This window comes from Camelus bactrianus, unplaced genomic scaffold (assembly GCF_048773025.1).
Source record: "Camelus bactrianus isolate YW-2024 breed Bactrian camel unplaced genomic scaffold, ASM4877302v1 HiC_scaffold_44, whole genome shotgun sequence".
NCBI classification, from domain to species: domain Eukaryota; kingdom Metazoa; phylum Chordata; class Mammalia; order Artiodactyla; family Camelidae; genus Camelus; species Camelus bactrianus.
In genome coordinates this window covers 5695462-5708959 of record NW_027413960.1, presented here as the reverse complement: position 1 = coordinate 5708959, position 13498 = coordinate 5695462, and the positions used below count along the sequence as shown (strand labels likewise).

Genomic DNA, 13498 nt, shown 5'->3' with positions numbered 1-13498 from the left:
TCTCTGTTTTCATTGCTTTTAAGCTTTCAAGATTAGAACTAGGTTATATATACACATATACATATTGATAGATTTGAAAAGCAAAACAAGAGTTCAAATTTAAGATTATAAAATGCTTTTTCCTTATTTGAGTTTATATTTTTAAATTTTATACTGAATATCTTGGTTCTTAACATTAACACAATTTTCATAAATATATACATGAAATAGCTTTAAAATAACAATATTAATATTGTTAATAAGATTACTGAATATGAATTTTACTTTTTTTTTTAAAGCAATTCTGTTTATCTTTATACTATTGCTCACTAAGGCTATATAGTCAAAACACTGTTCTTAAAACACTTGAAATAATTATTTTCTTTGTGTGGCTATACCACTAGCTTGAGATTCAGTTAGGTTTAAAATTTTTTAAAAAATTTAAAAATTGTGGCAACATAAAATTCAGCGTTTTTATTTTAAAGCATACAATTTAGTGGCATTATATACATTCATATTGTTATGCAACCATCACAACTATTTCCAGAATTTTTTAAAATCATTACCAAACTGAAATTCTGTATTATTAAACAATAACTCCTTATTCCCCTTACCCCTGGCCTCTGGCAACCACTATTTTATTTTTTGTCTTTATGAATTTGATTATTCTAGGACCTCATATTAGTGGAGTCACATATATTGGTCGTTTTGTGTCTGGCTTATATCATTTAGCTTAATACTTCCTAGGTATGTCCATGTTGTAGCATGATTAGAATTTCCTTCCTTTGAAAGGCTGAATAATAATCTATTGTATGTATATATCACATTTTGTTTATCCACATATCTATCAGTGGACATTTGGGTTGTTTCCACCTTTTTAGCTATTGTCAATAATGCTTCTATGAACAGTGATGTACAGATACCAATTTGTGTTTAGTTAGACTTTAGCTGAGGTTTTCAATAAATGAGGGTTATTAACTCAGCTAGAGAACATAGGAGGAAATGAACTTTTTCCCTAGGATGGTAGAACATTGAGATAAGTGGGTTTGATTTTGGATATGATTCATTTGAGGTGCTTTGGGAAATAAATTAGAAAGTAACTGGAATTGTGGTGTAGAGATAGAGTGCTAAATTAAGTCTTTTTTATAGTCTAGGTGAGAGATGATGACACCTTGAACTGAGTTAACGGCAAAGGAGATGGAGAAGGATAGATTCAAAATTAATGTAGATGATTGTCTATTCTACATTTTGAAATCCCAGTCTATCCCTTCCCACCCCCCACCCCCTTGGCAACCACAAGTTTGTATTCTATGTCTATGAGTCTGTTTCTGTTTTGTATTTATGATTTATTTGTTTGTTTGTTTTTAGGTTCCACATATAAGCGATCTCATACGGTATTTTTCTTTCTCTTTCTGGCTTACTTCACTTAGAATGAAATTCTCCAGGAGCATCCATGTTGCTGCAAATGGCATTATGTTGTCGGTTTTTATGGCTGAATAGTATTCCATTGTATAAATATACCACATCTTCTTTATCCAGTCATCTGTTGATGGACATTTAGGCTCTTTCCATGTCTTGGCTATTGTAAATAGTGCTACTATGAACATTGGGGTGCAGGTGTCATTTTGAAATAGGGTTCCTTCTGGATATATGCCCAGGAGCAGGATTCTTGGGTCATATGGTAAGTCTATTCCTAGTCTTTTGAGGAATCTCCATACTGTTTTCCACAGTGGCTGTACCAAACTGCATTCCCACCAGCCTCTCCAGCATTTGTCATTTGTGGATTTTTGAATGATGGCCATTCTGACTGGTGTGAGGTGATACCTCATTGTAGTTTTGATTTGCATTTCTCTGATAATTAGTTATATTGAGCATTTTTTCATGTACCTATTGATCATTTGTATTTATTCCTTGGAGAATTGCTTGTTTAGGTCTTCTGCCCATTTTTGGATTGGGCTGTTTGTTTTTTTCTTATTAACTCGTATGAGCTGCTTATATGTTCTGGAGATCAAGCCTTTGTCGGTTTCATTTGCAAAAATTTTCTCCCATTCCATAGGTTGTCTTTTTGTTTTACTTATGATTTCCTTTGCTGTGCAGAAGCTTGTAAGTTTAATTAGGTCCCATTTGTTTATTCTTCTATTTCTATTGCTTGGGTAGACTGTTCTAGGAGAACATTTTTGAGATGCATGTCAGATAATGTAGATGATTGAATTAACTTGGGATTGGATGTGACATTTAAGGAAGAGAATAGTTAAGGGTAATGCTTTGGATTTAGGCAAGATGAGTATGTGATGTTTTTGTAATTTGAGATAGAGAATGCAGACAGGTAAAAGGTTTGTGGAAAAAGATAATGGATTTGGTTTTGAACAAAATGACTTAGGGGTGCTTCCAAGGCACTCTGGTAGAAATATTTAGCAGGACAGGAAAATATGAATTTGAAGTTCAGCAGAGATCTGGATTAGATTTAGCATTTTGTTTTTGTCTGCATTGGGGGTTATTAAAATTAAAGGAGTAAATGAGATCACTGAATAGTGTACAGTAAGCTAAGAGATTGAGCATGAAAACTCCCTAGGAAGCCCTGGAATGCTTTCCATGACATAAAAACAGTATCATTTGCAAATATACTTCTCAGTTCATCTGAATGTGGTAAGGTCTTAGCTCTTAATAGTAGTAAAGAGGTAGTGAGGGCCCTAAGAAATCTTCGATTATTGTTTTTAGTGCAAGGATCAGGTAATGTATTTAAAGCACCCTTCTTAGGGTCTGCATATAGTAGGTGGCTTTTCACATTTTTTGAATTTGTGAAAATTTTCCTAATTGGTTTCTATGGTGGGCTGAGGGTGAAATAGTGTGACAAAATCAGTGCTGAAAGTTACATTTTATAAGAAATCCTAATAGATGTCTTTTAAGTCCCCAAGGTTTTGAGGTTATATGTCATTTAATTTCTAATACTTGTATCCTTTCCATTTTCAGAAATAATTTTGCTAAGCATAAGGTGTGTTTAGTAGCCTATAACAATTTTTTTCAAATATTTTTTTTAAAAGTAATAATTCATTTTTTAGTCAAGTCACCTTTGTGTGTGTGTGTGTGGCAATTAATCTATTATTAACTCAGCTTTTGCCTGTTTGTCTTATTTCCAGTCTAGTTTCAGAGTGTTATGGGTTGTTTATTTGCTTAGTAAGCATTTACTATGTCTCTTTTGTGTACAAAGATTAGTTATCCTTTTAGTTAGTTTTAGTGCTTTGAAGCTAGGTAGAATTTAAAGATGAGGTTCTTTATTTCAGTAGCAATTAGGTTGTGAAACTGAGTTATTTTTCCAGTGAAATTCTTGTTCTCTTCCTGCTTGATCTTCTCTGGAGTAGAGTCATAAATAGTGGTAGGGGTGGGGAGATTATGTTGAGTTTGAAAGCTCTGACTCAGTATATCACCAGATATTAGAAAAACTTCTGTTCTTCATCTATAAAATAGTTGTTTTTTTATATGCTACTAGGCGTTTGTTTTGATTCTGGTCTTCTTTGCTATCAGATTTTCAGTCACAATTAGAAGACTTAGTTATTGGTTGCTTTGGATTAGAGCAGTGCAGTTATCATTTTCACAAGTTGATTGTTTAGATCAACTGAAATAGATCAAATATGCATTTCAAAGAAATTTCATGTTGTTAAAACTTGTATGATAGTGATACTTCCTTTCAAGGTATTGCATACAGTAAACAATGATAACATCCCCCCCGTGAAGTACTGTTTTTTCTTCAAAAACTTGCATGTGATTCTTTGAAAGCAGTTTTTGCAGATATTAATACTACTTTATGTTGATCTTATAGTTGTTGATAGTAGGAATGTATTTTTATATTATCAACAACCTAGGGTAGCCAAATATATAGCAGGCACCTGTTCTTATTTGGTTGAAGTAAATACTTTGAATACCATATACATTTTTTTCCTCATACGGTATAAACTTTTTTCCTTATATTTTCAAATTTTGATCTGTTTGGTGGAGGCCGCTAAGGAATAATGATGGGTGTTGGATAAATATAATCATCTAGATCTTTTTGCAAGCCCCAATTTTTTTACATTTAAAAAAGTCTGAAAATTAGAATAATATGACCATGCTAATAAAAAATTTTTGGGAGGAGGTAGGTGGGTGATTAACAAAATCATTAACACAAATCTCATCCTTTCAATAACATAGGGAAAAAATAGTAACAACAACAAAAATAACCCTAGCGTAAAATGCATCAATCTCCTATGACCTTTCGAACTCTGTTTATGTCTTTACATAATTGAAGTCATAATATTTGCAAATTTTGTACTTTTTACCTCTTGTACAAATTCAACATCATATCACATGTGTTGTAAATTTTCTCCACAACCTTCACTCTTGGCACTTTTAATTGTCAGGTTTGTTGAGTGTGTTTGTTACAATTTTGTTAACCTATTCTTTGTTTTGAAGATAGTCCACTTAAGATTTTATTATGTAAGCTTGGGTGTGCAGCTTTATAATTTGACATATGTGTTTATTACAAAGTGGTCACCACCCCAGGTCTAGTTGCTGTCAATCACCATACAGTTGACCCTCTTTACCTATTTTCCCAACCTTCTTTACCTCTTGTAACTACTCATCTGTTCTCTGTATCTGAGTTTGTTTGTTTTTTTTAGGTTTCACATATGAGTGAAATCATGTAGTGTTTGTCTTTCTCCATCTGACTTATTTCATTTAGCATAGTCCATCATGCGCCAAGGTCCATCCATGTTATTGCAAATACTGCAGAATTTCATTTTTTATGGCTGACTAGTAGTCTAGTGTGTGTGTTTGTGTGTGTGTGTGTGTGTGTGTGTGTTTATCGCATCTTCTGTATCCATTCATCCATTGTTGGACACTTAGGTTGTTTTCATATCATGGCCATTGTAAGTAATGCTGTAATGAACATAGGGGTGCATATATCTTTATGAATTAGTGTTTCTGTATTTTTCAGATAAATACCCAGAAATGGAATAGCTGGGTCATATGGTAGTTCCATTCTTAATTTTTTGAGGACTCTCCATACTTTTTTTTCATAGTGGCTACACCAGTTTATAGTCAAATCACCAGTTTTCAGGGTTCCTTTGTCTCCACACCCTTTCCAACATTTGTTGTTTCTTGTCTTTTCTGACAGGTGTGAGGTGATATCTCATTATGGTTTTGATTTCCATTCATCTAATAATTAGTGATATTGAACATCTTTTCTTGTGCCTGTTGGCACATGTCTTTGGAAACATGTCTGTTCAGATCCTCTGCTCATTTTTTTAATTGAGTTGTTTTTTGGTTGTTGAGTTGTGAGTTCTTTGTATATTTGGATAATAACCCCTTATTGAGTATATAATTTGTAGATACATTCTTCCATTCAGTAGATTGCCTTTTTGTTTTGATGATAGTTTCCTTTGCTGTACAGAAGATTTTTAGTTTGATACAGTCCCATTTGTGTATTTTTGCTTTTATTTCCCTTACCTTTGGAGTCAGATCCACAGAAACTGATGTCAGTGAAGTTACTGCCCATGTTTTCTTCTAAAAATTTCATGGTTTCAGGTTTTACATTCAAATCTTTAATCCATTTTGAGTTGTTTCATTCTTTTGCACGTGGCTGTCCACATATGTGTGGGTTTACATTGCTGGGCTCTCAATTCTGTTTCATTGACCTGTGTGTCTGTTTTGGTGCCAGTGCCACACTGTTTTGATTACTGTAGCTTCATAGTATTGTTTGAAATCAGGGAGCATGACACCTCCACTGTTTTCTTCTTAATATTATTTTGACTATTTGGGGTCTTTCATGGTTCCATACAAATTTTAGAATTATTCTAGTTCTGTGAAATATGCCGTTAGAACTTCAATAGGGATTGCATTGAATCTGTAGATTGCTGTGGGAAGTATGGACAATTTAAGAATATTAATTCTTCCAATCAGTGACTGTGGAATATCTTTCCATTTGTATCTTCCTCAGTTTCATTCATCATTGTCTTTTGGTTTTTCACTGTACAGGTCTTTTACCTCTTTGGTTAAATTTATTCTTAGTTATTTTATTCTTTTTGATGTAATTGTAACTGGGGTTGTTTTGTTAGTTTCTCTCTGTGATATTTGCTATTGGTGTAGAAATGCTACAGATTTCTGTATGTTGAGTTTATATCCTGTGACTTCACTGAATTCATTTATTAGTGCTAACTGTGTGTATGTGTGTGTAGTCTTTCTGGTCTTCTATATATAGTATCATGTCATCTGCAAAAATAGTGATGGTTTTACTTCTATTTTTCAGATTTGGATGCTTTTTTCTTTCCTTATTTTATTTTTTATTAAATTAAATTAAATTTTATTTTATTTTACTTTGCCTACTTGCTTTGGCTAGGATTTCCAATGGTATGTTAAATAAAAGTGTCTATAGTGGGTATCCTTGTCTTATTTCCTGATCTTAGAGGAAATGCTTTCAGCTTTTCACTGTTGAGTGTGATATTAGCTGTGGATCTGTCCTATATGGCCTTTATTTTGTTGAGGTACATTTCCTCTATACCTACTTTGTTGAGAGTTTTTGTCATAGATGGATGTTGAATTTTGTCAAATGCTTTTTCTGCATCTATTGAGATAACAGTATAATTTTTATCCTTCATTTTGTTAATATGTATCATGTTGATTGCTTTGTGGATGTTGAATGATCTTTGCATCTTGGAATAAATCCTACTTGATTATAGTGCATGCTCCTTTTAATGTATTGTTAGATTCAGTTTGCTAATATTTTGTTGAAGATTTTTGCATCTATGTTCATCAAAGAAATTGGCCTGTAATTTTCTTTTTTGGTCTGATTTAGGTATCAGGTTAATGCTAGCTTCAGTGGGGGTGTGACCATTGGCGCTAACAGGTTGGATGGAGAATTCCAAAATGGTGCCAGCCAGCACTGGTATTAGCAAGGTAGCCTGAGATCACATAAATGGCTCCTGCCAGTGACTCAGTCCCTGGGGGTGTGCCAACTGGTTCCTGCCCCTCCAGCAGATGCTTCAAGGCTAGTAGGTGAGTCCCCTTTACCCATTGTTCATGCACTTTACAGCTTGGTGTTTTTGCACTGGTTTTCAGGTCAAATGAGTCTTTGTGCAAGTCCTTTAAGAGCAGATTTTCTATTCCCTATAGTTTTCTAGTTTTCCCAGGCATATTCCCCATTGGTTTTCAAACCCAGATGTTTTGGTTCTCATCTCTCGTGCAGGGTGTAGGCGTTGGGGCGCTTAATGTGATGCTTAAATCCCTTGCTTCTCAGGGGAAAGATCTATTCCTTTGTGATCCCTCCCAATTGTGGCTTGCTGTAGTTTTGGTTTTGTGACTGCCTCTCCTATCCATCTCATTGCTGTCCTTTTACCCTTTGCTGTGGAGGTTCTGTTCATTCAGTTTCCAGGTCCCTTTCTGGGAGAACTATTCCATAGGTAAGTGTATATTTGTTGTGTCTGTGGGTGGAGGTTCATTCAGGATCTTTTTACACCATCATCTTGAAACCTCCAAACTGTCTCTGACAATGGAATATTAAGTATTGGAGATAGATTGGTAATGGTTAGTATGGTGGTAGATGGATGGGTGACTAGATAATGTGTGGTGTGTTGATCTTTTTAGCTCCCCTCAAATAATTGTAGTTTAGTTGGTGTAGTAGAGAGCAATGCAAGAGGAATTAAAATTTTAGCATTTTGGTTCTGCTTCCTTTTTTTTTTTTAACAGTACAATTTTGAGAAATCTTTTAGCTGCTTTGTGATGTCTATTTTCTCTCTTTTCTTATCTATAGAGATAACATTATCCCTGCCTCTCTCAGAGATGTCATTGTGATTAAATAAGATATTCTGTGAAAGTGAGATGAGGATGATAAAGCACTATATACAAAAATAAACTTTATTAGTTTCAAAAAAACTAAAACTGAGAGAATCCAGGTAGAGATCTTGATAAAATATTAGGTACAGTTGGTCTCCAGTAAAGGATAGCTTCTACTACTGTTTGTTATTATTGAGAGGATGTCTACTTTTATGTATATGGCTAGCCTTGATTACTGTTTAGGTTATTAAATAGTTTATGAATATATTGTTAATATTTAATTTGATTTTCCCCCTTCTGCTTGTGTTTCAGACTCCTGGGAGAGTTGGCTCTCAAGGTTCTGATTTAGATTCATCAGCAGCTCCTGTAAACACTGTGGATGTCACTAATGAAAGCTCTTCAGAGGTATGAAAATAAAATTTTACAATAAAATTCAATATTTAAGGAAAAATAGCAAATATTTCAAGTAACAACTGGTAATATAAACTTTTGTAGAAAAAGTTCTCAGAAATCTTTCTTACAAATTGAAAAGCACCTTTTGAATCATATTTATGGATAGCTATTTGTGCTTAGTTGAGACTGAGAAAGTGTATATTAAGACCGAAAAATAGTAGTACCAATTTGTCTTTAATGTTAATGTCATCTCAACTTAATGAAGATTTTTAAATCTGTGAAGAATTACAGTTGATTAGTATCTAATTATGTTTGTACTGTCATGAACTACTAAGCTAATGAAAGATTAGATTAGCTATAAAGTTTATACATTATTTGTTGTCTTCATTTATGACTTTGTAAGAACTTTTATCTTTGATAACTTATTGAAAATTAATGGATAAAGTAAATAAGTCTAAAAAAACCCTCATTTTTCCAAAAGTCAGCCTTAGTAGTTGCTTTATTGTTATTATTAGTTTTAACAAACAATATATGATCATCACAGAAAAAGGAGGTAAGATGAGAGAAGAAGATAAAAACCACCCATAATACTGCCCCTAAGAGATTGATACACTTGTGTTTCTGCTCTGACAGTTTTTGTCAGTTGTCCCTTTCTGAATCTAACTGTACTATCTACCCAGTCCCCTTTACTCTTCCCCACCTCTTGGTTGGTGAGTCTATTTTTGTGTTTGTTTCTGGGTATGTCTCTATCCATTCATCTTTCTGTTTTGTCTCTTTCTGGCCATCTGTCTTCATGTATATGTGTATTAACTGTAATAAGATCTAACAAGACTGTGAAAGTGAGAAGGAAAGTATCAGTTGAACTTTATATTATGAGCAAGTTTAAGGAAATACATTCAAGGAAAACATTCCAAACTGTGTTCATGATGTGATGAGCTCAGAGTGCTCAGTTGTAACCCTGGAAAGGAGTTTAGTAGTAATTGCTGACCTCATTCAGACCAAAAACAACAAAGAATCTCCAAAAGGTAGTGAGCAGTGGCTGGTAATCCTGCTGTGCTTTCTTATCAGGGTCCCTTTTCTGTTGTCTGTGATAGCCGTACTCTCTCTGTTATCCTTAAATCTTCCGTATGTCTTACCTTATTCTCACCTTCCTTTGGTCACCCTCTACATCATTGAGAAAATAGGAACCATTAGATGAATGTGCTCATTTTGTCACTAAAAGCTATACTTGCACCTCTGTTCTTTTTCTTACTTTTGTATGTGAAAGACAGGTCTCTTTTGCTATCAGACTTCAGTCATTTTGCTTTTGCTCTGGATTCCATTCTCTCTCATATTCTCAGTTTATCATCTTTCCCTCCTACGATTTTGATTTTTACCCATGCCACAAATTATTCCCATCAGCGTATAAATACTGCTTTAGAGGTGCCATTAACCTGAGACTCCCTTAAATTAAGTTTGGTGCTTGAAATTCTTCAGATTACTAACTAGCGTAAAATCCAACTACCCACCCAAGGGTTATTGGTGATTATGAATTCTCAGGAGATGTTGTTTTTTCCGTTAGCCCATGCTAAGGTACAGACTTGTTTAAGATGTTGGTCGATGTCTCTCCCCCTCCCTCAGTCTCTTTTTTTCTTAATCTTTCTCTCAGGTTATTTCCCTTTTACTCTGAAGTTGGCTTCCCACTTTGAACAAACTCTAGGTTTTAACATTGTTCCTTTAGCAGCCATCTAAATGAAATTTGAAATATGGCTTCCAGGATTTTAAAGAAATAGAAATAAAGCAATACCTTGCTTTAGTGCTCATTTTTCTCACATTTTATATATTATTATGTATAATAATATATATAACTATCTTAGTATAGGCTATTATAACAAAAGCACTGAGTAGCTTAAACAATAAACATTTATTTCTCACAGTTCTAGAGACTGGGATGTTCAAGATCAAAGATCGGCAGATTCTTTGTCTGATGGAGGCTTGCTTCTTGGTTTATAGATGGCTGTCCTCACATGGTAGAAGGGGTTTGAGAGCTCTCTGTGGTCTCTTTTATAAGGGTACTAATCTTACTCATGATGGCTCTACTCTAATGACTGAATTATCTCCCAAAGATCCCATCTCCTAGTACCATCGCATTGGGGATTAAGATTTCAACAAATGAATTTTGAGGGTAGATAAACATTCAGTCTATAACAAATATATAATACATATAATATATAATGTAATAAGTGATTTTTTATGTCAGTTGTTCTTGTCAGGGTAGTTGTTCAGACTATTTAGTATATCACATTGCAGAAGCAAATGTCTTTATTTACTCTTTAACCCTTTCCAGTCTGGTTTCCATCCTTAGTATTCACTGAAAGCACTCACTAATGACCACCATATTACCAAATCCAATCTTCATTTTTCTGCTCCTTTGGCTAGGGAGAGCAGCCTTTTCTTGTGGTGCTGTCCACTGGTAAGTGGTAAGGGTCCACTGAAGTTTCCAGGTTGCCGGCTTCTCTAGCACCTAGTTTAGAATATATGATGCAAAAGGAAAATGCAGAGTACTCACCACTGTCTCAGTCCTTGCCTTCTGAGCTCCTTAGCTGGTCTGCGTTTCTCTCTTTATCTGTCAAAATTGTCTTATGTTTGTTTTATATATAATGCCTAGGGATTTTAGCTGTGTTTAGCTGGAAAAATAAAGAAGGGTATCTATTCCATTTTATCTGGAACTGGAAACCTGACCATTTAAAAAACTGAATTATCTTTTTATTAATGAATTGTAAGATGACTTTATCTATTCTGAGTACAAGTCCTTTGTCAGTGTTTTGATTGCCTCCTATTCACCCCATTGCTAAGGGAAGCCCCTCCCTAGACTTATGGGGATGGCTCAACACATAATTAACCTGACACTCGATAAGTGAGATCAACAGCAGTTTATTATTCACATATACTCACAGCCCAGATGAGGAGGACACTGTGTGCCAAGTAGGGCCACACAAGGATTGCACTTGGGGAAGAAACGAACACTCAGGGGCTGTGAGAAGCAGTCATTATAGTATCAGGAAGGTGAGGTGTCTGCTTCCTACAGGAGATGTGATTGGCTTGTTTGAATAATTCCAGGGACTGGTAGGAAACTGAAAACTGCTGCTCAGGCTTAAGCAGGCCCTGTGCCTGCTCCCAGTGAAGAGGAGGGTTTTTGGGCTAGAGGACCTTATCTGCTGGAGCAGAGTAAGGAGGGGAGCTTGTAGTTAGATCATTGAAGCTCTTCCAGTTTCACCAGTTGTCAAAGCAGCATATAATATTGGGCCTTAATTTTAGGCCTTATACCACAATCAGAAATATGTGATGTGTATATTTTTTTACAATCTGGCTTGTTTTTCATTTTGTTAATTATGTCTTTCAAAGAGAAGATTTAAATTTTGGTGAAGTGCAGTTTGTCATCTTTTTCTTTTATGGTTAGTGCTTTTTGGGTTCTACAAAATTTTTTGCCTACCCCAAGACTGCAAAACTTTCTCCTGACTAAAAAAATAAAACCCAAGCTACAAGGATACAGTGTACAACACAGGGAATGTAGCCAATATTTTATAGTAACTATAAATGGAGTATAACCTTTAAAAATTGTGAATCATACTGTACACCTGTAACATATAATATTGTACATCAACTATATTTTAGAAAAAAAGACTGAAGGATAAAAAAATCATTTTAGCATTTACATTTAAGTCTGTGGTTTCTTTTAAATTCTTATGTATGGTATGAGGTACTGGTTGAGTTTCATTTTTTCCACGTGAATATGGAAATCACATTTCCCCCCATATGCCTGTCAGGACCATTTGTTGAAAATGTTACCTTTCCCCATGGCATTAAATTTTTACTTTTGTGGTAAATCAGTCAACCTTATATATGTGGGTTTTTTTTTTTTAATGTTCTTTGATCCAGGCATAATGAACTCCTAATTTTAAGGTGTTCCAAGTTTTTTCTTATCTTTGGACTTTTGAATATGCTGATCTCTATACCTTACTTGTTCTTGGCTTTTCATTTTTCTTGGTTAACATCTGGTTATCCTTCAAGTCTCATCGCAGATAATTACTTTTTTTCAGTAAACTTTCCTTGGCTCACATGTAGGATGGAGACTTCTTCCATGTTCTTCTATGGAAAAGTATTCCTTATCCTTTTGGTAATGACTATTATTATGAGATTCAGTTCTTGGTCGAATATTTATTATTGCCAGACACTGTTCTGAATGCTGAAGATATGGCAGTGAGTGAAATAGTAAAAAGTTTTTATCTTGGTGAAACCTATATTCTAGTGGGTAGAAACAGGCAAAAAACCCAAATCACACTAAAATTGTACAGAAGGAGGCAGTGTTATTTTGAAAAATAAAAGCAGGGAAGGGGGCACAGAAAGTATTTTGGGTGGGTGCGATTTCAAATAGGATTGTCAGGGAAGATGTTTCTAAGAAAGTGGATAGCTCAGAAAGAACTAAAGGAAGTGAGGAAATGAGTCATGTGAACTTCTGGAACAAGCATGTTGCAGGCATGTGGAACAAGTAGACAGTCTCCGAGGTGGGAGCATGCCTGGCGTGATGAAAAAGCCAGGAAGCTTTTGTGGCTCCAGCACAGTGAGTGTGAGGGGAGGCTGGGATAGTGAGGTAATGAGGCCCACCTCATAGGGCCATTTGGCTTTTGTAACAACTTAGGTGTTTTACTCTTGGTGAGATGGGAAGTCACTTGGGAGTTTTGTGCAGTGAAACGACAAAATTTATTTACGTTTTTGTAGGATACACTCTAGCTGCTCTGTGGAAAATAAAATTGTTAGTGGGGTAAGGGTAGAAGCAGAGAGACTGTTGGAAGTCTATTGCAGTGATCCATGTACACTGTGAGGGTGGTTTGGATCAAGCGATAACAGTAAAGGTCCTGAGATTCTGAATATATTTTGAAGGTAGTTTTAATAGGATTTTCTGATTAGTGGAGTGTAAAATGTGATTATTTTCTTTAGTAAATTTTTCAAGAACCCTGCAAGCTTATTGAGAGTAGGGACTTCATTTTATTTTACCATTGTGTTCTCAGCACGGTAGCATAATGACCTAGTAATCACACTCAGTAAATACTTTTTGAATGAATGATTGAATGATATGCGGATGCTTACAGTGAAGAAATGAGTAAAATGGTAGGCAGCATAAATATATTGTGGTAAAAATGCAACAGTGCATTCTTTTGAAAAATTATTGTGTAGTTTTAGTACTCGGGACTGTGGTTGCCTGGAAGACAGCATTTTCATCAGTAAAAAGAAAAAAAGTGAATTCATGTTCCTTACTTTCATCCCCTAGCTAGTCCCATTTAAG

At 34.8% G+C, this 13498-nt stretch overlaps 1 protein-coding gene across 1 annotated transcript in view; it reads left to right on the top strand.

The window, feature by feature from the left end:
* The window catches only part of LOC141573315 (early endosome antigen 1-like), a 125784-nt gene that overhangs the window by 81286 nt on the left and 31000 nt on the right, over positions 1 to 13498 (top strand). Inside the window, 1 exon segment of the mRNA XM_074360282.1 lies at positions 8095 to 8187. Within this exon segment, the coding sequence (XP_074216383.1) occupies positions 8095 to 8187 (93 nt within the window).